The sequence below is a fragment of the Penicillium antarcticum genome (assembly GCF_028974205.1).
Source record: "Penicillium antarcticum strain IBT 31339 chromosome Unknown utg000006l_segment0_segment0, whole genome shotgun sequence".
Lineage (NCBI taxonomy): Eukaryota > Fungi > Ascomycota > Eurotiomycetes > Eurotiales > Aspergillaceae > Penicillium > Penicillium antarcticum.
Window position 1 is genome coordinate 1,365,464 of NW_026695304.1, and position 25,398 is coordinate 1,390,861.

At 49.3% G+C, this 25,398-nt stretch overlaps 6 protein-coding genes across 6 annotated transcripts; 2 read left to right on the top strand and 4 right to left on the bottom strand.

Annotated features, from left to right (window-relative positions):
- Nucleotides 1–778: 778 nt before the first annotated feature.
- N7508_006594 (type I polyketide synthase) lies at nucleotides 779–8,282 on the bottom strand (the record flags this gene model as incomplete). Its single annotated transcript, XM_058464660.1, has 8 exons — nucleotides 779–930; nucleotides 990–1,662; nucleotides 1,719–6,055; nucleotides 6,132–7,059; nucleotides 7,118–7,480; nucleotides 7,533–7,801; nucleotides 7,860–8,004; nucleotides 8,073–8,282. 8 exons carry the CDS (start codon nucleotides 8,280–8,282, stop codon nucleotides 779–781), a joined length of 7,077 nt encoding a protein of 2,358 aa, XP_058318513.1.
- Nucleotides 8,283–9,756: 1,474 nt separating this feature from the next.
- N7508_006595 (zinc-binding alcohol dehydrogenase family protein) lies at nucleotides 9,757–10,865 on the top strand (the record flags this gene model as incomplete). The annotated part of the gene is made up of 2 exons (XM_058464661.1): nucleotides 9,757–9,868; nucleotides 9,934–10,865. 2 exons carry the CDS (start codon nucleotides 9,757–9,759, stop codon nucleotides 10,863–10,865), a joined length of 1,044 nt encoding a protein of 347 aa, XP_058318514.1.
- A 731-nt stretch (nucleotides 10,866–11,596) lies between these two features.
- Nucleotides 11,597–13,057, bottom strand: N7508_006596 (uncharacterized protein; the record flags this gene model as incomplete). Its single annotated transcript, XM_058464662.1, has 1 exon — nucleotides 11,597–13,057. One exon carries the CDS (start codon nucleotides 13,055–13,057, stop codon nucleotides 11,597–11,599), a length of 1,461 nt encoding a protein of 486 aa, XP_058318515.1.
- Nucleotides 13,058–14,047: 990 nt separating this feature from the next.
- On the bottom strand, nucleotides 14,048–15,029 carry N7508_006597 (uncharacterized protein; the record flags this gene model as incomplete). The annotated part of the gene is made up of 3 exons (XM_058464663.1): nucleotides 14,048–14,746; nucleotides 14,808–14,900; nucleotides 14,970–15,029. 3 exons carry the CDS (start codon nucleotides 15,027–15,029, stop codon nucleotides 14,048–14,050), a joined length of 852 nt encoding a protein of 283 aa, XP_058318516.1.
- A 1,040-nt stretch (nucleotides 15,030–16,069) lies between these two features.
- Nucleotides 16,070–16,335, bottom strand: N7508_006598 (pentalenene synthase; the record flags this gene model as incomplete). The annotated part of the gene is made up of 2 exons (XM_058464664.1): nucleotides 16,070–16,197; nucleotides 16,281–16,335. The coding sequence occupies 2 exons, from the start codon at nucleotides 16,333–16,335 to the stop codon at nucleotides 16,070–16,072; spliced, it is 183 nt and encodes a 60-aa protein (XP_058318517.1).
- A 1,832-nt stretch (nucleotides 16,336–18,167) lies between these two features.
- On the top strand, nucleotides 18,168–24,414 carry N7508_006599 (ATP-binding protein; the record flags this gene model as incomplete). Its single annotated transcript, XM_058464665.1, has 4 exons — nucleotides 18,168–18,605; nucleotides 18,668–19,001; nucleotides 19,060–19,332; nucleotides 19,385–24,414. 4 exons carry the CDS (start codon nucleotides 18,168–18,170, stop codon nucleotides 24,412–24,414), a joined length of 6,075 nt encoding a protein of 2,024 aa, XP_058318518.1.
- Nucleotides 24,415–25,398: the final 984 nt, after the last annotated feature.

Consider the following 25,398-nt stretch of genomic DNA (forward strand, 5'->3'; position numbering starts at 1 on the left):
AAAATATGCAGCTCACCCGTGCCGGTCAAAAGTACAAAGCTTCTCCTGCATCGTGGTCTGCTTTCCCATTCGCCCCATTGGCTTCAAAAGATTTCGAGAATCCTTCAAGGGGACCACATCGCACAGTGCCCCGCCACTGACGGCCGAATGGCGAGAAATGACACCGGTGAGATGAGCTCGTTTACTCTAATGAACTGATCGCCCCGATTGAGAGTGTCGATCCAGTTCCCGATGTGCAAGGCTGCTGTCATTGACGCGAGGTTAGTTCGGTGGAGAAAGTTGGTCGTGTATTGAGCTCTGCCGCTCACCGCCAAGCAACCAGGCCTTGCCTCTCACACCCTTTTACTGTACTCCACGCTTGATCTACACCTACTGCATCTACATCTACATAGTTCCAAATTCTCTGAGGCTGAACGGTATCCCGACCGGCATGTGAGAGCGATTAGATGAGTGATGGCAATAATCCGAGACCCACCAGTGCCACCGTGGAAGTCGACTATAGGCCGTCACTGTGGACCTTCGTGCATATTTCCACGAACTATTGGGGCACTGGGGCCTAACATTTCATGACGGGGTATTGTAAGTAACATACACAGTTTTACACATTCGACATCGATTTATATGACCAACACAAGAGACAGGGGCTAAGACACGGAAGGTAGCACACGAGACAAGCCAAATAAGTCTCAAGGGTATTAAACTATATTTTAAAATACGAGTCAAAGTCTATCACTAGTAAATATTTTCCCGGACATCAGGGCTAGATCGCACTATTGCTTCAGCTCGATTCGGAGACGAAAGAGCTAGCTGAGGCGATCTTTCTTGCCAATGCCTTGGTCGGTTGTGATCCAAGGAACTCGAAAGAGGACAATTCAGCTCCCAATTCACGCGAGACCCAATTCTGCACCTCTGTAGCTTTGAGAGAATCCACTAGAGAGTATAGTCAGTAAACAGCAAGATCACAGGGGAAAGGAATCGTGCAGACGTACCACCCAAGGCAGACAGAGGTAGATCCGGGTCGATAGAATCAGCTGTAGTAGCCATTGCATGTGCCAGATATTCGCTCAGAGAGTCGACGACAATCTGAGTTGCGGCATCAACTGAGCCGGACTCTTTCAGCAAAGTGCTGGTGAGGACTTCGGCTGTCTCGTTTTGTTCAACAGCAAGGGCAAGCCGGTGATCAAACTTGCGATCGAAAAGCCAAGCAGAAGGAGCATTTTTGCGAGACAGGGAGTCGGTCATACCGGCTACAATCTGCGAAGGCAAAGAAAGCTTGCTGTTGATGATCACACGCAACAAGGTTTGAAGCTCGTGCGTCATGATCTCTGTACCCGCAAGATGCTTGTAGCGGCGGCGGCGCTGCTCTTGATCTTCGTTGATATCACTGAGCCCACTAGCATCTGGAACAAGGCCAATATTGATGGAATGGCCGGGAAGGCCATTGCCTCGGCGCCATTCCATGAGAGCATCAATGAAACCATTTCCAGCAGAGTAGTTAGCTTGACCCATGTTTCCAATGACGCTTGCCACAGAAGATAGTGCCACGAAGAAGTTCAAGCTTGCTTGCTTGGGGAAGAGATGGTGTAAGTTCAATGTGCCGCGAATCTTGGAATCAGTCGATTGGGTCCAATCATCGAATGACATCTTCTCGAACATTGTGTCCTGTATATTGCAATGAGTTAGCTGGTGTAAACAATAACTGAAAGCAGAGTGATTACCTTAAGGACTGTTGTGCACTGAATCACACCTCCAACTGTCCACTTCTTGTTGCGGATCTTGGATTCAAGGTGATCAATGTCTCCTCTCCTGGAGATGTCACAGCGCACGACGTCGATAGTGCATCCCCGGCCTCTAAACAAGTCAAGGGCGAGTTGTTGATCATGCTGGACGCCACCAGATCGGCCCAGGAATACAAGATGACGGGCCCCGGACTGTACCAAAGTTTCAGCAAGAGCAAGGCCAAGGTTTCCCAATCCACCAGCCAGGATATAAGTCTTATCCGACGGTAAAGCGGCAAGCTCGGGCAACGGCAGAACGATTGGAACTTGACCAGGGGCCTGAAGGTCCACTATAGCTCGGGTATCAGTATCCTTGCAATGCTTCAGGGCTGCTTGTACATCGGCAACAGGGAAAGTAGCGTAGGGTTCCACACGCTCCAGCATCTTGTGCTTCTTCATAAAGTCAATGACATGGCGAACTGAGGCGTGAAGGCTACCAGGCTTCTCTGAAAATGTTCTCTGCAGTTTCGGTGAGGAGAAGGTGCAACCACTTTCGATGAAGCTTTCAGGCAAAGCACTCAACTTCATATCACTGGACAAATTGATGTACTGGCCGCCTTGAACCAAGCATCTTGCCGCAACACAGCCGGAATATCCACCTAGGAAACCTATAGCAGCCTCCACTCCACTTCCGTTGGTCAGTCTGGATACACTTGCTTCCAGGCTGCCATGGATACCAAGGATCCGATCCTGAAGGTGCGGGTAGCGGGAAGAGAGAATATCAGAAGTAGCCTGGGAGTCGGTAGCCACGATAACATGCATGTCCATGACAAGGGCATAATCAATCATAGCTCGTAGGGTTTGGCTGATCGATCCAACCAAGAGAACAGATGAATTTGCGCGCAGGCGACCCACTTCTGTGAGGATTTGATAGGCATTGAGGTAGGCGAGAGGAGTTGAAATTGCCTGTGCAGGATTTGTGTTTGCTGGTATCCTGATGATGTCGCTCTCCGGTACGCGAATTGTTGTGGAAAGTCCAGATTTTGCCGAAGACAGCGTCAAAACCTTGTCGCCAACGTTGAGATCGTTCACTCCTGATCCAATCCGGGTGACCTTCCCGGAAATTTCAATCATTGGTAGGGCGGTCTCGGGGCTTTTACCTAGGTCTCCGTTCAATTCAAAGACCGCGGCCATCTCAATCTTGAGCTCGGCATGGTCTGACGGCAATTCTCCTTCGGGAACTTGCTGCTCCGCCCAGTGGGCACGATTTGCGTCCTCGATCTTCAGCTCGAGGGGTCGAGAGTCCATTGCCAGATCTGCTAATACAGGCTTGGGACCGTTGACCAGTGTCTGCATAGCCTCATCAACTGCAGAGGTCTCGAGGACACGTGGGATTAAAAGTCGACCATTCGATAGACGGTACTCCAAATCATGACGGCGGGAACTTTCCTGCGTGGTGAGCTGCATGACCTGCAAAATTCCACAAGCCAGCCCAAATTGATCCTGCAAATCTTCTTCGTCCACAAGCAGCTGTGGAATACTAGTATTCCAATGTTCGTTACGAAGTGTGCGGAGAAGACCGACCGTAGCGCCTGATCCGACATTCTCAACACCTCCTTGAGCCCAGAATGGTGAGATCCAAAGAACATATTGTGCGTGAATGAGCTCTTGGAGATGCTTGAGGTCAATGGCTGTCCATTCAGACACCCAAGGGCCGGCCAGATCTAGCAATGAAATCACTGTCTTGTTTTCCAATGCAGGGATCTGTTCTAATCCAACAGAAACTAGGCGAACTTTATGGGTGGCAAAGATCTTCTCAAGGTGGTCAAACACAGGGAAAGAGTTGGACTTGTCTGTTGGGCTCAAGATATAGATCTCGGAATCTGTTGTCCACTGTACTGGCGTCTTGCGCGTGATAATAAAGTTGCGATCCTCAGTCATGCTGTGAATGTCAAGACCACTGAATTGCTGCAACGCCTCGACCGCAGATTCAAGATTTTGATCTGAGACGCGCATTGCCACAAAGCCACCATGCTCAAGAATGTTCGGAAGGAGCGAAGCAATTGCCTGTGGGGTTTCGCCTTCCCAAAGACTGAGGTCGTCGATAACGACAAGATCAAACGACTGGTCGGCAAGAGAAGAGGATGGAATTTCACCAAGTGCATTGAGAGGCACAATTTGTGTCCCCACCAGGTTGTTCTGGGTATCGCTCTTCTCTTCATCCTTAAAGCCACACAAGGCAACTGTGAGCTTTCCTAGGCAGGGTCGCTTTCCGGCACCCGGTACCATTTCCAGGTCTTCAACCCAGGAGTAGTTTGTATTTGAAGTGGTGATCAATGCCTTCGCATCACCATTTGTATGACACAGACGCTTGATCCAGTCTCCTAGCTGCAAATCACTGGTTTCAACAACGGTGCCTTTACTGCCGTCAGATGGGCTCTGACCAGTCACAATGGGTGACTCCAAGTGTTCACCCCAAACCACGGAGGAGTATCTGCTGTCAGATGCCGCATCCTCCTTCTTTTGAGAGTTGGGATTGAAAGGCAAACGGCCAAGGTGAACACCTTCGAATGTAATCCAGGGCTGTGACCAAGAGGGATCGGACGCAATACATCTAGATCGGGATTTGCCATCTCGCCACTGACTTTCTGTATGAACAGCAAAGTGCTCACCAGACTTTGGCTGGAAGGCATCGGCGATATAGATATGGTCCACCCCAACGGGGATATTGGCATTGTTGCTCGACAGAGCTTCAGAACAGGACAGAAGAGTAGACTGGAAGAGGCAATCAAGAGTCGTGGGGTGAATAAAACTTGGCGTCTCGATTTCGTGGGGCATTGCTTGCTTTGTCTCTGTGACAACACCTGACAGCCACAAACGGGGCTCTGATTCACAGAATGAGACGCCGGTGATGGTCTTGAAGGCTGGGCCAACTGTCAGTCCTCCAGTATGAGAAAGCCATTGGTATGCCTCCCCAACATCGGCCTTTTGTGCAGTTGACTGTGTGTTCTTGATGCGGCCCACAGCTGCTTCCCAGTTTGCATTCACTTCATCATCTTCTCGGTTCTCGTATCGCATAGTAAATGTACCCTTCGCATGCTGAATCCAGGATCCCCCAGAGGGAAGGGAGAAGATGCCAAATTTGTACCAGCCTGAGATTCCTGGGTGAGGGGAGACTTGCAGAACGGTTTCCAGACCCCGATCCTCGTCTGGGATGACCACTCCGCGCATAAAGCGAACGTCTTGAAACTCGATTCCTCTCACCTTAGCCTGATCATCGGCGAGCTGACGGGCCGCCTCAATGGCCATCACAAGCATACCTGCAGCTGGGAAGACAATCGATCCAGCCACCACGTGATCAGCCATCCAAGGATTCTCTGACAAGCGCAGGAAGTTTCTCCACCGTGGCTCCAAGGCATTTTGATAATCTAGGGGAGCGCCTAGAATGTCATGGCGTGGATGTTTGCGCTGTCTGAGCTGAGCTGTCTCCAGCGGTTCATGCCAAAATGATGTTTGGTGGTTCCATGGATAAGAAGGCAGATCAGAAACGACTGATGGGGTTGTGTTATCGACACTACTGTTGACCGCAGCAAGGTCTACATCATGACCTGTGCTCCAAAGAGAGCCAGCAGTCTCGAGTGCCGTTCGCAACGCGTGCTGGTTACGCGCAACCAAGGAGTGATAAGGGAGAGAAGACATGCTTGTGTTGACAGCTTTTAATATCTGAGTGACTGGTCCCTTGAGCACTGCGTGAGGGCCAATCTCAACCAGCGAGGTCCATTTGACAGGAACCGGCCGACGGCGAGCCTTGCTAGACTCATTTAGGGTTGCGAGTTGCAAGACGGCGGCCGTGAATTCAACCGAGCTGACCATGTTTCGCACCCAATATGATCCACCAAGTTCGGCAGAATGAACACGCTCCTTTGTGACGGATGAAAGCATGGGAATCGAGCCATTGTGGCGATCTTCCGGCTTGATGCACTCGATAGCATTTCCGACCACATCCACTAGCTCTTCCATATGAGGAGAGTGATAAGCTGTGTCAATGCGCAGCTTTCGAGCAAAGTGGCCGTCTTTCTGTAGCCTGACTTCAAGCTGGTCGATAAGGTCCACGTCACCAGAAAGAGTTGTGCTGGCAGGACTATTGACGCAGGCCACAACGACTGATCTTGGCGGAAGTTCGTCAAGGTACTTCTTTGCAGCATCTGCCGAGATTCCGGTAGCGAGCATACCTCCACGCTTGTCACTCTCTGCGATCTGCTGCGAAAAGAAGCCACGGAACCATGCGACCCGCATGGCATCTGCGTGTGAGAGATAACCAGCAGCATAGGCAGCGGCTATAGGGTAAATCCCTGTTAGCTATAGTTTTTGATTGGGATTACAGACAAGGTAGTATATGAAAGGTTCACTTACCAATTTCACCACTGGAGTGTCCGACAACTGCATTGGGATGAACGGACCAGCTGGCCAAAAGATCAACCAAAGCGATTTGTAAAGCACAAGTTATAGGCTGACTGCGATCAGGTCGGTTGATACGGCTCTCCTTTGCCTCGAGTCGAATTTCTTCAACAATGTCAAACGGACATCCCATAGATGAAAGGATCTCCTGTGAACGCGCCATGCTTTCTCTAAAAACTTCGGCTCTCAAAAGCTCTCGGCCCATACCAGCCCACTGACCACCCTGACCAGTGAAGACAAAAGCGGTTCGCGTATGAATTTTGCGACTGGCTCGGGCAAACTTAGGCAGACCCTTTTCCAGGATCTCCCCAAGTTGATCCCCTGTGTTGGCAACTGCGAAGCTGCGGAAGCCCAATTGAGAACGGCGATTCAGCATCGTATGGGCAAGATCTTTCATCGGGATTTCTTGCTCGGCCTTTTGCTGACGCTGGACGAAGGTGTTCCAACTTTCAGCTAGTCGGTCAATACCAGCTTGGTCAAATGTAGAGAAAACCACAACACGGGGAGGAGGCTCTCTGTCTTCATCATTACCCCTGAAGGCTTCTTTGGTGCTTTCAATAATGATGTGCGCATTTGACCCGCCAAATCCAAATGAGTTAATACTAGCTCGTTGTGGTAGATGATCTGGCCAGGGTATCGTTTTGTCACTCAGGCGCAAACGCCAATCGTCAAGACGAATCTTGGGGTTAATTTTTTTGAAGCCTGCATTTGGCACTAATGTGGCCTTCTCCAAACAAAGAACGACCTTGATCAAACTAGCCACACCTGCAGCTCCTTCGGTGTGGCCGAGGTTCGATTTCACGGAGCCTACATATATCGGCTCGTCGGTCGCTGATCGTGCTTCACCTAAAGTCATTCCAACAGCGGACAATTCTATGGGATCCTATTGATCTAGTCAGACACTGAAAGCCCACACATATTGTCGTGGATGGTTAACTCACTCCGACTGGCGTACCGGTACCATGTGCTTCAAAATATGCAGTGTCTTTCATTGAAATTCCGTGCCGCTCATATGTCGACCGGATCAGATTTGCTTGTGATGTCGGACTTGGCAAAGTAATTCCAGGAGTACGACCGTCCTGATTAATACCTGTACCGCGAATGACGGCTCGAATATTGTCACCATCGGCCAAAGCAGCGCTGAGGGGTTTTAAAAGCACCGCGCCAATTCCTTCTCCTCGGCCATAGCCATTAGCAGACTCGTCAAATGAGTGACTTGTGCCATCTGCACTCATCATATGCATGTAAGAGAGCCGTTGTGTGAAATTCGGATGTAAAATTAAGCTGGCTCCAGTGACAAGTGCCTGTGACCCAAAATTTAGCTTAACTCAGACTGGCTAATGGTCCAGAACTTACCATTCCGCACTCGCCCGAACGCAGAGACTGAGCTGCAAGGTGCACTGCAGTCAAACTTGAGGAACATGCGGTGTCCATCATGATACTGGGACCTTGGAGATCGAAGAACCATGACAAGCGATTTGCTAGCATAGTCCTTCCATTTCCAGTTGCAGAGTTGTGAGGCATATCGTAAATATCTCTAGTTGATAATAACTCATAATCATTGGTCATCGACCCGGAGTACACTGCTGTGTTACTCCCTGGAAGTGAGTCGATTGGAATACCGCCTATGCGACTCTTAGCTCTTTCGGTCTTTCTGTAATTTGAGATGCGGACTTGACTGACCGTTCTCGAAAGTTTCATATGCAACCTCTAGCAGCAAACGCTGTGCTGGGTCCATTCCCGCGGCCTCTTTGGCGGTAATGGAGAAGAAGGGTGCATCAAAGCGGGAGGGATCTTGTTCCAAGAAGAATCCGCTGTCATGATTAATCTAGCTATTGTGTCAGCTGACATCCTCGAAGAAATAGTGAGACTGTGAGCCGAGTCGGAAATACACACCGCGCCTTTGCGATCATGACTCGGATGATGCCAAGCAGAAGCTTCATATCGGCTTGAAGGAATCTTTCCGTGTCCAGTGCGACCCTCACATAGCATCTGCCAGAAATCTTCGGGAGATGTTGCACCTCCAGAAAAGCGACACCCGATTCCGATGACTGCAATTCCCTCCATTTCTGGGTGGGGTGAGGTCGCCGTCGGTCGGCCGGGCATCTTGTAAGTGTCAAATGAATTAAGGATAAGGTTGTTGAATTCGGAGAGTTGGGAGGCTGTGGGGTATTATACTCGGTGATGAGCTACTCAGCTAGCCTCGGCAAGCCCTTCTCCACTCAGGCCATTAATCGTAAGGTAGAGGCTAGTGTTATAAGTGCGGGAAGCCTCGCAGTTCACATGCATGTTTTAGTGGCTATCTAGCAAGCGGAGAACGTGCAGTGGAGCTACGGAACTCTCCAAACAGCGCTATATAACTTGTGAGCTCGGGTCGGTGAGACCCCATCCATGCACTATGAATTCTTACAATCTTGATGACAGCCTTAAGCCAATTGACTAGAATTGGTCTTGATCGTTTTGTGTATGGGCACAACAGATATTCTGTTCAACTCCTAAAATCCCTTCGAATGTGCGACTGAGGAAGGAAGAACCCGTAAAAAATTACCCAGTGGGGAATGCGACGAACCAGATCGCCAATGCGAATGCACTAGGACAACGGAAGTCATGACTATCTAGGCTTTACAATACATGGAGCTACACCGAGAAGGTGTTGATAGTGTACGATGTATTGAGACAAGAGCTTACCAGTCTCGGTCACTGTATTTCAAGATCACCGTAATGCAGGTTAGGGGTAATGATCTTCATAGCATGCATACTCCACCAGCCCACATGGATCCACACTCATAATCTGGAGTGCGCCGAGCCAATCTCATCTGTCACAGCCGACGATCGCTGATGCAGGAATTTTTGTTGGTGAGATCCTAAATTCACAGACCGCAGTGGGGAACGATCACTTCCCAGCCCCTGATTGAGATCCCACCTTTCCGGGCTCCCGGGACTCCGTCGATACTTGTTTTCCCTCGTGCTCAGGAAGAAATTGCGACTTTGAGTTTTTCTGTTGAAGTCTTCCCTTAGACAAAGTTTCGGCCCTAAGGACCCCGGGCCGCCCTCGCCCCTTACTCCGGTCCGCGGGCTCGAACGTGGTGATACTAGCGGTTTGTCTATTGTACAGTCAGTAAAGAGCAAGGGCTGTATGTAGCCTTTGGCTTTTTAAACATTCCTATCAGTTCTTTCCATACCTGTTACGTGACTCTAGAACAACCCTGGGCGGACTTGCCCCTTCCCCCCCCCCCTCCCCCCACAAATTGATCACCCACATCCGCACTACATATGGCCTATGGACAGTGCATGTATGTACATGTGGACAATCTTACTCAAATGGGGAACTCTCACTTACCAGTCAGACCCCCCACAGCGCCAAAGCCAATGGTTTGATTTAGCCCCATTGCGGGTGGGTACTGGCGTGTGCATTTCGCTAGACTGAAATGTTTGGGTCTTCTAAGAACCCTTAGCAAAGACACGAAAACAGGGCCTTCATATGTCAGGGTTCGCTATTTAGACCAATAACCTTGGCAAATACGGGAACCTTCCGTCCTCTCTCTCGTCGTTCTTTCCTCGATCACGGCATCCATTGGAAATGACTACTCAGAGTGCCATCGTCGTCCAGGAACCAGGTCGCGCGATCCTGAGTCAAGATGTCCCGCTTCCAGAGCTGCCTGATGACTACATTTTAATCAAAACAAAAGCTGGTATTTCTTTCTCTGGCTTGGGTCAATGCCCGTCTTTCGTCCGCAATAGCTAAGATACCACCTAGTGGCTTTGAATCCCACAGACTGGCGTCATATTGACTTTGTGTCGTGTAATGGGGCCATTGTGGGCTGCGACTATGCTGGAATAGTTGAAGCCGTTGGTCCTCAGGTCAAGAAAGCCTTCAAGAAAGGGGATCGCGTGGCTGGATTTGTTCATGGCAGCAATGCAGTGCGTACCAATGGCGGAGCATTTGCCGAATATGTGATTGCCAAGGGTGACATCCAAATTCATATCCCAGACTCCATGAGTTTCGAGGCTGCCGCCACCTTCGGTGTTGGTTTGACAACCGTTGGTCAGAATCTTTATCAGAGCATGGAATTGCCCTTCCCTGGAGCAAATCCCGACGAATTAGAAGGCGCCAATATCCTAATCTACGGAGGAGCAACGGCTACTGGTACTCTTGCTATTCAGTTAGCAAAACTCTCCGGGCTACGGGTGGTGACGACATGCTCTGAAGCCAACCGCGGCTTGATGTTTGAACTTGGGGCAGACGCTGTCTTCGATTATCATGATTCCCAGGTTGGTGACCAGATCAGGGAGGATACTGATGATGCCCTGGAGTTTGTTCTCGACACAATTTCCACTCCCCAGTCAGCGGCTATCTGCAGCGCTGCCATCTCTTCCGCAGGAGGCTGTTATAATGCCTTGCTGGATGTCCAATCAGCACGAGATGATGTTGATTCGCATGTCTCAATGGCTTACGACGTGTTGGGAGAGCCTTACCGCATGGGGACTCAAGAAACCTCACCAGATGCCAGTAATTTTGAATTTGGCGTTAAATGGTGGGCTGCAGCGCAAAAGCTTCTTGAAGAGCGTCGCATTCTGCCTCATCCATATCAGGTGAAGTCAGGAGGCTTGGCGGGGGCTTTAAATGGCCTCCAGATGCTACGAGAAGGCAAAGTTCGAGCATCTAAGCTGGTTTATCTGCTTAATTAGTCTTAGTAATATGCCCTGGGATAACGTTAAATGAACTCACTGTTTTGGCCACAAATCAAGAAGAAAAATCATCCAAGTCTGTAACATATATTTATGCGCAATAATAATTCCGGGACAGGTGGATGGGTCGTGTTCAACATAATGGTTAAACCAGGCGTTCAGTCAAGCATTACTGACACCGCTTCGACTTGATTTGTAAAAGCCCACCAAGAGTACAGACTTCTCTGAAAACAGACTCAGACTTTGGGTGAAATTGGCATCGGCATTAAATCCTGGATACTCAAGCAGAAGCAAGTTCCTGAATGCTTCTTCGATCATACTTGGGGGCAAGAAGGATTGACAGACTGCCCTTGAACGTCTCCGGGAACTGTAAAAATTGATAGTGGCTCATCAATAATGTTTTCAAAGTCACGCGCAATGTAATTAACGGCTGCATAGATGACCTGAGGGAGTTGGCTTGTGACAAATCGTTGAGAGCAGCGCGTACAAAGTTACATTATAACGTTAACGGTCATATTGATAGAATTTATGAGACCTGTTAATATTATTACACAGTATTAGGGAAATTTAGAACCATGATTACCCGGCGACTGGCTCCTATAAGCAAATTAGTTTGAATAAGTACGAGAGAGATGTTAATAGCGATATATAAAGTATGCTTAAGAGTATTTACTCGGGTCTATAGATCCTAGATCTGATATCTACCAATCCCTGACTTCCTGAGTGAATTTCTATGCTGTGCAGTTAATTCCCGCTAAGCTGTCCACATTATCACAGTAGACTCCGGACATGGTCCCGTTGTTCACAGTCACGTCCAAGTCAAACACCGCAAGGTCCTTGCAGGGGGCCGCCGCAGAACAATTGAAGGAGATGCCATACTGCGAAGAGACTAGACCCGTAACGTTGGTAAAGGTGAGGTCCTCGAATTCCAGTGTGGAGGTATCACAGTAGTTGGCCTGGTCGGCCACCTTGTAGTAGCACTTGTTCATGTAAACGGCATGCGTTGCGTTGTGGACATTCAGGTTGTGGAAGGTCACATTCCACACCCGTCCGGTACCACCGCCGCCTCCTTGCGGGGGCACACCCTCCTCGACGCCAACCCAGGACTTGAAGTAGGCACCGCCACCGACAGTGCTTCCGCCATACACGGGGCTTATTGCCTGACGCACAGAGATATCGGTTGCCGAGACGTTAGAGATATAGTCAGGCGATTCGGGATATTGACCGATGCTGCCGAAGGCAATGCCTCCCCCGACACACGTCATATTCCGCAGGGTCATATTGGTTGAGTTCCCCTTTGGCGCGAAGCAATCATCGCCGCCATGGAATACCCAATCCTCCAGGAGCAAGCCGTTCACACGCATGGAGTCGAGTCCGTCAATGTTGGTTTCCCAGTTGGAGCCATTGCCGTAGGGGTCAGTGTTAGTGCCGTTGATGTAGATGCCCGTCAGACTCACATCGTAGGAATCTTGGACCCAAAATGTCCAGAACTGCGGATTAATGAAAGAGAGATCCTGGACGGTGGCATTGGTGCTGTTGTAGATGGACAGCGGGATGGGCCGACCGTATTGGTTGCTCTGGCCGGCCGCCCGTCCATACCAGGCCTGCCCATTGCCATTAACACCACCCTGCGCCCATCCTCCGCCGGAAATGACATAGTCCTCGCCCTCTACAATCCACGCCGTGCTCTGATTTTGAAACTCCACGCGATGGGAGTTGTCAATCCAGTATCCAAGATCCGCGGTGAAGGAGAGGGTGCCAAAGATATTGAGCTTGGCGCGCACGAGATTCATGTACAGGCGGCTGCCAATGGTGTAGACATAGGGGGCCGGGAGCGTAATCTCGCCGTCGGTTCCACATGCTTCGACTGCAGCCAGGATCTGCTGCGAGTCATCACGTCCCCAGCCGTGAGGAATGACTGTACAGACCGCGACCTTCGAGGCTTGGGAAGGGGTAGGTTGCGCCGTCACATTACCACCCAGCACGTATCCTGATGGCGCAGCGAGAGGAAGGGTGATTTGTGGCACAGGAACACTCAGGGTTGCAAAGTCCGGGTAATAGGTTGAGACCCGGGTTGGATGCGCTGGTGCAGGTGGTGCATGATGCTTTGCCACCACAGGCAAGCCCGACGCTGCCGCGGTGGTGGATAGTGCTGCTACAAGTGCCAACGGTGCCAGGGTAAAATATTTCATGGTGTTGACAAAAGAAAGGAGTCCCCGAGAATGTGCCGGCCTGGACTATATTGCCTACGACGCCTGCCTTTTGTAGATTTCAGGCACAGTGTATATACAGTCGATTGCTGAAAAGACACCCCCACCTCACCCCCACATGGGCAATAATGCTAATAAATTAGCTATATATTAGCCGTCTAGAAGTCTAAAACCCCTGCTATCAAATCAACAGGTGTTAGAGGAACACGTGCGCACAGCTGCCACCACATTGTACTTTACGAACTGCTCACTGGCTACAGGGTGACAGATATCCTGCAAGTATTCGCGCGAAGAATCTTCCATAGTGGAGTTACTTTCGGGGAGGTGTATATAGTCCAATGCTAAAAACACAAACCCCATTCCTTCCCTCACATGGGCAATAACGCTAATAAATTAGCTGTATATCATCCCATGTCCAGCAAATTGTTTTACATTATTTTTTACGCCTAAAATAGCATTAGATGCTTGGCAATTTAATGCAATAAATTAATAATATTTACTCGATTAGCAGCACGCACAAAAGAATTCGAAAATGGCGAGAAGTACCTCAATTTACTATGCTGCCACATAGTAGAAGCTTGTACCGAATACCAATCAAGTTTAAACTCTGCAAAATATGTTAAGATTATGAGTTGTGACGCTTCCTGTTGGTCCGACCATTTTAGACGTAAAGAACATTGTAAAAGAATGCAACAAAACCTACCTTCAAATCCTTTTAGTAGTTTTGATGGCTTCCTTATCCTCTGGCTATATAGCCTAGCCTGTATTGCGGGTAGTAGATAACTTCCGTTATCCTCGTCATTAGTATTCTTCGTATTATAGATCTCTATATTATCGACCTTGGAGGCAACGCTCTTCCGTCTTTTCCCTCTTACTGCTACACTCTAGGTAGCCATATCTCTGTTCTTTAAGTACAATAGAACATGTATATAGGAGCTTCCATAGGAGCATCCAGGAATCTACTACTCATAGCTACTCCCACCCATTCCCTTCCCCCAGGTAAAACTCCACGTCTTCATCCTCATCATCCACAATCTCCGACAAAGGCTCGCCCTCAAACCAATTCACGGCAATCTGCGCCGCCTCCGTGGCCCGCTCACGCACCCTAACCGGAAGGATCTCCCCCCGGTGATTCACCGCCAGGGCCAGCACCCAACCCTCCTCACAGGCCTTCCGATCTGCAACAAGAACCAGCGCCTTCTGTGTCTGATCACTCTCCTCCAGCTCCTTAGCCCGCTCCTCCCCCTCAAAATACCGCCATGCACTATCCGACATCCCCTCAAACAGCTCAGGGCAGTGCATCAGCGCCGCAAGTAGATAAACCGGTACGGAACCCGGACGGCCTGTCGCAACGCCTTTAATCACATCCTGGTCCCGCTGGGCATCTGCTGTTAATTCCTCCCGATCCTCGAAGACGAACTCCTCGGGGATACAGAAAACGTGGTTATTCTCGCGGCCCTGCTGTAGGACATCCTTCCGGAGTCGGGCGTACGCCGTGTCTACGGCTTCTTGGCTTGTTTTATCTGTAGGATCGCCGAACCAGGTCCGGATCCATAGGACTGTCGAGAGCAGACTACTAATTGCGCGGTCTTCCTCTAAGAGGAGGTCTTGCGGTACCCCCTCTGGAACATGATCGATGATTGGGTTATCGAACATGGCGAGGGCCCAGTCCTGGGAGTTTGGTTAGTAGGTGGTGATCATTGAATGAATAGGGTAGTGGGTAGATAGATACGTTTCGCCCATATTTTCCTAGCGCGATCCATTTCTCAACAAGGATTCTTTTTTGCTCGTTTTTGGAGCGCGGGGATGTCGTGTCCCAGTTTGCCTGGGCAAATAGAGAGCTTAGCATAGACTTGCTCTTGCAGATGTGTACTGAGGACCGGGGGGCGCTTACTACGACGAAATGGTCGAATGGGAGGTACCCAAATTCGGGGAGGTCGAGGCCTTCTCTCATTGTTGTTGTTGTTGTTGTTGTTGTTATTGGCGGTAGCGGTGGGAGTGAATTACGTCGCGGTAATTAGGCGGATGAGGGGGGGGAGCATGGCTGGGTTATATACCACACCCAGGTGTGCTTCTAAGATAATGTACCTTGTCAGAACTAAAAGTTCCCCACATTTTCCACTTGGCTCTAGTACGGAAAAACTCCCTCAATAAATTGTCCCCCTTATTTAGTTCTCGCCGCGGTGTTCTCGGACAGTTCAGCACAACGATATTACATTATAATTTCAGCATAGGCATACTTAACCTTCCGCAAAGCCCACCAATGGGCCCGAGGTTCGGGCCCAAAGCCCCAGGTGCCTTGGAAATCCAAGCATCTACATTTTTCCAAGGGGAAAAGCGCCCGATGTTGCGAAAGCCATAGATGCACAGTAAGATCCAATTAATGGTACCGAGGACTAGTCAAATGCCATTCAAGGCTTCCGCGTATCTAGTATTTCATTGAATCCAAAAGTTTCAGAGGTTTTGACTCCTCTTGTTGTGCAAGGTTAGAAAAGCGAGTGCTCTACAGAAATTTGGCTTCAGTTGTTTGGAAATCGGCCACTGTCTTCACAATGGGGTCTCGGGTGGCTTTTATCGCTTGATGCCATACAGAGTGTTCTTGCTTTGCGAGCACAAGGACAATGTTGTCGGTGTTGCCACCCTTGTACTCCTTTCTCACAGAGAAAATATCATTTGTTATAGTGACCACGTCGTCGGTAGATTCCCGAAATTAGAGGAAATTCGGGTCCTTATAGATAAGACTAGGAACCTCGAAGCCGCCAATTGCTTTAGCCTAGTCAAGGCAAATCCTAACCCCCCTCCCCCCCTCCCTGTAGCTTGTCGTAGTTCTAGATAATCGTTGATTTCTGGAACAATTCCTTTGGCGTTGTTCTCTGCCTCTATCTGGGATGCTTCAAACAAGCTCTCCTAATACGCATAGTGCCGAGCTATTCTTTAGATGATCGTTCCCGCACAGAAGTGTAGAAGCTCCCTCTAAGAAGCGACGAGCGGAGTCTAAGGTGCATCGATAGCACTACCATCCATGATGTTGCGGTAAGTGTTCAGAATAATTGTAGTGTGTGTTAGCGAGGCCTTGAGAATGCCTGGTTTGTCAAGCGAATCGTCGAAAATGAATGACCACCCTATTAGATTTGTGATAAGATCCAAGTTAGGTCCTTGTGCGAATAGGTAGGTGTAAGCCACGAGGAGAGGAAAGTTTGCGCACTCATATACTTTTCGTGCACTAGATCCCAAACAGCAACCCAGCATCTATAATCCATTGTAGATGTTGCGCGACTATGCGACTCGTTGGCTGTTGAAATTTCCAGACAATGAGCGAGAGAGCTACTGGGCTAGACATGTAGTATGGCCATGGTATTCGAATTTTATACTTTATGAACATGAACATGACGATGGGGGCTAACATTTTTAGGGCCCGGGATCAATGCTCTGAGTATGACAACTCTGCGAACCGTGGTAAATTCCTGAGGTTGTCCAGATGGCTTGAAGTCTAGGTCGGAACTTCCGTAAGGCCTAGCAATTTTCAAAGCGGGGGGCTGCGACCGTTCGGACTTTGAGGTCTCAGATATCCTTTGACCCAAATGGTTTTCAGGATTCGCCTATGCTGCGTTTCAATGTCATGAAGTTCACCGCCGCCGCGTCCAAAGTAATTAGCACCTTTGTTCTTTTGTTCCTTGATCATTGTAAGTCCATTGAAGAGCTATTATGTTCTCTCCGTGAAATAAAATTGAGATTCTCTATGTTTGCTATGATTCTGCGGCCCATGCGACATGCCGGTTGCGTCCATGTGGGGACACAATGAGGTTATGACCGAAGGGCCGGGACGCGACGGAACAGTGGAGGCATGTCGTTTATGGTAGAGTTCACCCGTCTTAGCTATATTCAATACCAGAACCTATATTAATTTATCAATGCATATCACATTCAAAAGGAACGCATGATTTCCAATAAAGCCCAACGTATAGAATGATAGATGAAGGGTATGTACAAGTAAACATGGATCAGTAAGGTGAGATACGTGAGGCAAACTGACTCGTGAGCTGATGGCAACAACAGATTGCAGTAGTAATTTTGAAACAAACCGATTCGTTTTGACCGGCTCGCAGGTCGGCCAATGCCGCCTTTCAAAGTAACTTCTCAATTGAGTTTATTTCATTGCATTCGTCACCCTTTTGAATTGAATTGGGACCCATTTCACAACGTTATCTTCCCCTCGTGGTTTCCAATGGGGGTGATATCTTGGACAAATAAATGGTGCTTCCCCATATTGTTCCTCAACAACTATCATGATTGAATCGAACTTTAGACTCGAGGGTCTGTTTGGTTAGGAGTGTTCCAAAGTATGATGTTACTGCTAATTAAGAAATTGACAGCGAGGAAAGAGAACTCGTTTGTTACATCACCGGCTGCTTCAGGATTGAAGTTCCATATCCTGTATTTTCTTCGTGCCGGTGATTCCAAATACATAACCATGGGTACATTGGACGTCCCCATGGTCGTTTTTCTGTGGTAACGAGGTGGATCTGGATCTGCAATCAAATGTGGTTCGTGACCACGGGAGCTTCCCGTACCGATCCAATATCACAGTCCTGCTCGGTCTTTGTCGTTGCTCTAACGACGTAAGTCTTCCACCCTTTCGAATTTGCGGTGCAAACTTAGTCGAGGTCACTCTACGCCCCCATTTGCCAAGGAAAGCTGATTCGGAGACTTGACTCTGTTCGGGAAGGAGCTTTCCAAGGATCTTCGGCCACATACCTGTATTAGGCCATTTGCTCTTTGTTTGCCTGAGTTCGTCACAAATATGACTTAATCGACTGAAAAGCTCCGAGCGTTCTACGAAGCTGCGACACCAATAAAAGTGGCAAGGCATATATAATCTTCCTTGGGCGTGCAGTTACTTGGCTCAGCTGGGTCTACTTCCACCTGCCTCATACTGACGTCTTGGACTTTGCAAAGATACTGAATAAGATCGTGAAAAAAGGGGGAAGAGTGAAGGTATAAAGAAGACCACCAGTTCCGAGCATACAGAACTGAATCACAGCTCTCATAATATTCCATAACTTGATAATACGACAAAGAAACAAAGCCAGCCATGGCTTCATTACCACATGGTGTACCTCCTCTGGCATCTACTTCTCTTCTTGGCTTGCAGCGGACAACCGAACCGCTAGAGCAGCATGCGACAGTAACCAGAGAGATGCGCCTCAGCCCACATCAGCAAACTAGTATGAGGTCCAGTGGAGAAGGTACCACGCTCGTTGAAGTAGTCAACTCGCTTGCGCGCCGGGACAGTGATGACCTTACGGCCTCACGAGTGTCTGATACGGACTATGCTAGCCTGCTGGAATGGATTCGGTGCGAGCGAATGAAGAAGCTGCCGCCCGAGGGGAGTAGCTATGATAAGGCCCTTGTGTGGGCGGCCTTATTTGTCGAGCGTGTACATTCTTTCGATTCAGGTATCGAGCAGTTTGCCGGTGACAGCCACCTCGCTGCTCAGCTTTCCTATGGATACTGTGCGAGTCTGCTTGAGGTATGTCAAATGAATTGCTCGCCTGAAGCTATGAAACTAATTCACTAACTGCGAGCGTGTAGTTGGGCGAGTCGAACGCCCCTGCCCTTATGGACCTATTTGGCTTCTTTTACCGCTGCTCTGCCGGTCTCGGCAACCTGCTAGATCGTGCAGAGCTCTTTGTGGTCTCTTCTGATATCAAGGACCAGCTTGTTCTCGCGTTGGCTGACTTAGTGACCCTCGTTGTCTGTGTGGCCAGACACTTTCACCGGTTGCTACTCTCCTCGGAGTCGGTCTCCGTTGATATTCATAGTACCTTCCCTGGTCCAATCGAGAGTTTCCGTAGTCACTGCGAGCATGCATCGGAACTTATGTGGCGCCACCAATTGATGCGAGAGGGTCTTAATGGCGATCAAGGTAGAGTTATTTCAGGGCGTCTTAACTCATCTGTTCCATTCTAATCGTATTGACGCAGCTGTTGGAATAAATACTCTCAAAGACTGGTTGCAGCCTGAAGATCCGACGTTGGCTCAAATCACAGAGATGGCCTCCTCAGCTCAAGAGCGTGAGGAGGGCACCTGTATGTGGATGAAGCCATACTTGACGCGATTCCTGAAAGGCGAGCAGCAGGTGCTCTCCCTCATTGGGAAGCCGGGCTCCGGCAAGACAGTTTTGTCAACTGTGATCAATGATTACCTGCAGCATCCCGTAGGAGGGACGAGGTATACGTCCATTCTAGTACCTATTAGTAAGTATCGCTGCCCTTAGATCGCCCACATCTTTTTGACAAGTGTTGCCAGATGGTCGAATTCCCGCCACCACGACACCAAGCGCTGTGATCAAGGGAATTTTGTCCCAAATGTTTAACAAGCACCTGGGCAATGTGCAATTGTATCAGGTGTTGGCAGATGCTTACAGCCAGAGCCAGCTTACTGTCGATGAAGCATCACTTGAAGATTTGCTTTGGGACGCCCTAGCAAATTCTATTCAGGCCAGTTTGGCCGGCGCTAGAGAGCTCATTTTGGTAGTCGACGGTATCGACGAGGCTAGCTGCACGGAGAAGGCCCTGCTACATCGACTTCATGCGACCGCGTTCAAGAACTCCTCCATGAAACTGATCACACTCGCATCTCAGGCACTTGAGTCAGTTGTCCCCCAGACGACGGTGCGAGTCACACTGGGACTCATATTCGACGATATCGCCGCAGTTACCCGCAGAATTCTTCATCAAAACAATGCATTTGACACCATGTCTGAGGATGACCAAGAAGTGACGGTGTCCCGTATCACAGAGGCGTCTGATGGCTCCTTCCTCTGGGCAAAATTGGCTGCCAAGCGTGTGCGCGATGAGAACCTGACGAGTGATTCTGCGCTGTTCAAGTCCGTTGGAAGCATCGTGAAAGCCGGATACAAAGTCACTGACCTTGTTTCCCATACCTTGCAGCCCAAGCTCGACGAGGATACGAAGAAGATTCTCGTCTTGCTGGCCACCGCGAGCCGCCCTCTCTCCCAGAGGGAACTGGCCGCTCTCCTCTCCTTGCAGCCGAACAAGCCCGACGTCACCGAGAAATATGACTTTGATATCCTTCAGCTACTGAAGCCGGTCGCCTCGCTTGTCTTCTTACAAAATAACTTGGTCTATCTCAGACATGCCCAAATACGTACTGCGATATTGGACGTCTTCTCGAAGGGTAAATTCCTACCCGCAGTCAAGGATCGGAATATCGACTTCGCTCAACGACTCCTACTTTACACAAAGAACAATGTGACCGACAGCCATGAACCATCTGTGGACCTACTGAACAGACGGGAGACGGAACATCTGTTGGAGAAACATCCACTGTTGGACTTTGCGCTCCGATACTGGCCGAGTCATGTCAAGATTGCGTTTGGGTGTACCAGCGACCAAGATGTTACTACAGCCGGCAAGAGCTTGCGATCTGTCTTCCCCACCAGTCCTACTGTACCCCTTCTCGAGATGACCGTGTGGGCTAGCAAGATGGCTCCGTCGCTCCGATCCATTCATACGATTCAAACATCACTGTACCGCGAGATTTTGAGCAGCAACCACCCGGCCACTTTACAAGCAAAATTATCCCAGGCGCTATTTTACAAGCAGATCTACACAAGTCTGCCTGCCGAGAGTAGTCAAATATTCTACGAGGCGGCGATGATTTGCCGGAAGATGCTATCCGTCCGCCATCTCATCACTATGCAGATGGCCCAGTTTTTCCTGGAGAGCACAGCGGACAAAATTACTGAATCTAAGACGGAAGTCATGACTCGGCGCATTGAAATGCTTCAACTTGTAGTGGAATGCTACAAGGTCCACTATGGGACAACAAGCCTTATGGTTACCTCCACATTGACGCAGTTGTCCGAGCATTATACTTTAATCCAAGAGCACAGCAAAGCCCAGGAGATTAGCCTTGCTCTGGAGGGGTCCTCCGATGATAGCACGCCCCAACGGAAGGGGTCCAGACAGGCAGACGACTCTTTACTGGTTCACCTAAACGGTCGTAAAGACCCGACGGAAAGAAGTACCACACTGACCTTGGACGGGATTGAGTCGGATGAGGCGATTACCTGGTCTTTTGATATGAAAACTCACTTGGCGCAAGCCGAACGGCAAAAGGCAGAGCATTTGGTTACAGAGGCAGAACAAACGTATGTCGAGCTTTGGCAGCAGGCAAGCCAGGAGTATCGGCTTAGCCACTCTACTGAGCACAAACTCGTCATGTTGCGAGTTGTTCTCGAGTATGCTCACTTCCTTGTAAGCCTCAAGAGGAACAATGAAACCGCCTCGATCGTTGCCGGTTATTGGGAACAGTACGAGAAGACAACATCCAGCCCTGAAGCCCTGGTGCCATATTTGCTGGAGCTTGCTCAAATCATGAAGTCTGTGGGGCTGTCTGTGATGGCCATCGAAGTTTACAAGCACTGCGCACAAAGTACTAGCAGTCAAAGTGCGACGTACAAAGATGTGGAAAAGCATATTAACTCCACCTCCCGGGAGGTGATGCGCTCAGAATCCTTGATGACGGAGTCCACTCTCAAGGAAACAGTATACAGTGCATCCAGTGCCGAGCAGCTTTCTACAACAGCGGCCACAACTCTGATAGAAAAGTACCTGTCTCAGCACCGGTGGCATGATGCTACCACTGTTTTGAAACGTGTGCTGCGAACTGTGTGGCCATCGTTGTTTGCGCCATCGCTTGAAGAAGTCACGCTACCATCCACTCAAGTCAAGTACTGCATTGAACTCGCAGAGTGCCTGGCTGACTGCTATCGATCCCGCCGGCGTCCGGCTAAAGAAGAGGATATTCGTACTCGACTTTATCGCGCAGCTCGACGCGATCGCCCAGCGTGCGGATATGAAACCTTGGAGCGAATCACCACGAACCTTCTTCGTCTATATGAGCGCACCTCTCAAACAGACAAGGTGATCAAAATTCATCAGAATCTGCTGCACGATTACACCAAGCGATTTGGTACAGAGCATCCCATTGTGATCCAAAAGCTTTGGACTTTGGCCAGACTGACGCACCCGCAACCCATCGTAATGGATTACTACCTCCAGATCATCCAGTCCCTGAACAAGGATTCAGAGACCTGTCACCCGGAAGCGTTTGAGCCACTCCTGTTTGTCGCCACCGAGCTATTCAAACAAGGTCGTTACGCGGACGCGTTGAAGCCTTGCCGGGTCTTGTTCATGACCCTGCAGCAAAGTCCGAAGATCAGCCAGAAACTACAAGATCAGAAAACTGTTCAGAGCATCTATGAGCATTATGTGTACTGCCTACGCGAGGCTCGCAGTGACATCACTGTCATCCATGACGTGACGGTACGATACCGCAAATCGTGCATCAGCCTTTTCGGTGCGAACGCGTCAATCACCATCCAGGCGATGAAAGTATTGGCAAACATCTGCCAACAATCCAAGACATATGACACTGAAGCGACCCAGCTATACGAAGAGCTCTTGCAGATCCAATCCAGTGAAGTCGAAATCGACCACCAAGACATCCGCGCCATTCTTGGAGCTATCTATGAGCAACAGAATGCTTCGTTGACAGCCTCAAAGGTGGAAAATATGTCTTCGAAGGAGCTTCAGAAGGTTGAGTCTATCCGCACCCAACGTTTGACATTCATCCGCTCCAGCTATGGATGGGCCCACGAAGAAGCCTTGTCCCAGATGGAGGAGCTCGTCTCACTTTACACCAAGCAACACAAAGCACAAGCTGCTACCGAACTGCTGCAGGAAGCAACAGTACAAGTGTTGTCTACCGAGACATCCTCTATCAAGTTAACTGCAGCGGCAAAGAGTATTGCATATGGCTACATCGCAGCCGGCCAAATCCAAGAAGCGAGGGATCTCTCAGACGATATTTATCTCCAGGTTATGATCAAGGGGGAGAAACATTCGACAAACCGCCGGCTGAGCCTGATATTCTTGGCTCAATTTGAACAAATCCTCAAGGAATCCGCGAACACCCCAACCACGTTCAATGAGGTATATGCTGCCCTGACCCAGGAGTATCTATACTTTGAGCGGTTCCGCAACGTGCTCAGCTCAAAAGCTGGCAAGCTCGAGCATACAGCGGCTACGGTCGCTCGCCTGCACGCATTCCTGCTCAACGCCGGTCGTCGTTCAGCTGCCGCTCAGGTGCTGGACCAGTACACCAGCTTCTTCCTGGCATCCGAGGGATCCAGTTTGAGTCTAGACACTACTCAAGCCAAGATTTTCATTGAGACCGTTGTTGAGTATCTCAGCGCTCATGCCTCGCGAAACTTCCTCCGTTCAGTGGCCATTGCTACCTTCAACCGCGTGTCCCAGCAGCTCGACTCAGGAAATTACCAATCTGCCTGTCACCTCGCCTCCGCGGCGTCGCAGTACATTGTTGCCCACCACGGCTACTCGGACCAGGCAACAAGCAAGCTAGTATTCAAGCTTGGTCTAGCTATCGCTGGTCGAGAAATCAACGCGCCTTCCGTAGCCTCTGTTCAAAAGCAGATGTTAGGCGTGTCGGCCAAAATTCTGAGTGATACACTAGGCTATTTCAGAAAGCACAATATCGAGCTCGCACAGCTGGATCTCGCAAACGTCAACAGTTTGATCAAGGTTCTCGACGAGCAACATGACTACCACACCCTGGCTTGGGTTCTCACCTCTCTCTGGAACAGCCGGGATGCCTATGCTTTGTCTCAGCCACAGCATGCATACACACTTGCCCTGGGACGTATGTTAGTCATTACACGCTACCTCGTTGGTGACTATGCAGCTTCAGTCCGACTTGCAGAAGACCTTGTATACAACTGCGCTCGTGTTCATGGGCCCCGCCACCCGAGTACCATTGAGATTACCGTGCTACTTTCACAGATGTACACCAGCATGGCTCAAGGCTACCAGGACCAGAAAGGCCGTCACGAGCTAGCTTATCGGTACTACCGAAAGGCAGCAGCGCTGCATGAAAATGCCCTACGCGTATTCATCGACCCATCCTCTTTTACGAGCGATGTGGATATGGAAGTCATTTCTGGCATGTCATCTCCCTCATCTCCTGCCAGTCCAGGAGAAAAGGAAGAAGGTAAACACGTTCGACAGCACTTGCACATGCTCAAACTTGCAGTCGAGCGCCTTGGAGATTGGCCAAAGGATTACTCTGAATATGAAAAGCTTAGCCAAGACCTGTTCAACACGTTTGGAAATGACTTGGAGGGGGTAGATGGTGTTGACAAATGGAACCTAAAATCGTTCGGCTCGGGACAAGCTGAGGCTAGTGACGACCTGGTCTCCTTTCATCGCGAACACCTTGCGATTGCCATTTGAGTGCGAGTCAAGTTTCATTCAAAAGTCAGGTGTATTTTATCTTTTCGTCTTGGTTTTGTTCATCTATTTTTGTGAGCCTCTTTCACCTTAAACATCCTTGACTTATGAGATTCAGATGATTCCCTACTTGGAGGATTTGAGGATATTGCAGGGGCACAGGATATTTGTCAGTTTAATTGCAATTCCAAATTGGATAGTTGTCCAAATGAAACAATTTTCACAAAAATTGAGCACTTCCAAGTTTTTTGCTTGGACGGTACTCCAGATATATTTTTGTATCAAAATTTAGCTTACCCATATCATACGCAGGAATATAGGGTTTAATCCAGTGAATAGTCTACATGTAACCTACCAGAGCCGCACAGGATATACAACGACACGCATGCACTTATGTTAGTTCGTCGTGAGCAATCACAATGATCTGCGTGTCTGAAAACTGTAGCTATATGTTTCTTTTCAATGCTGGATCAAGTACATACGACCACAGGGTGTGGAGAACAGGGCTTCCCGTCCGCTCAGCCGTACTTAAGCCACACGCCGGTAAGTTAGTAGTTAGGTGGGTGACCACTAGCGAATCCTTACTGTTGTATGTTTTTGCTTTTTGTTTATTCGTTCAGAAACTCCCTCTTGCCGCCGTACTCTTTCACCTGAGCTACATTTATTTTGGCTTCACAGGTTACTGGAGAACACGTATATTGTATAAATTACATACTAGAGTTTGGCCTAATACATACTTTAATCAAGCATGTCGTGAAAAGATGAGATGAGAATGCAATTGAGTAACGAAGCAGAAACCCCTTTTTTAGTTGGTAGAAAAGAACATCTTTCGGGTAATGTTGCTCTCTTAGCGTGGTGGTATTGTAGATCGCATCTGCAGCCCTAACTCTGTGACTAGCTAATTGTCAGACGAGTAAGTAACTAGTTGCGAACTAACCAGGCAGGGTTCGAATATAGTGAGAGTAAATATCAAACCATAGCTCCACA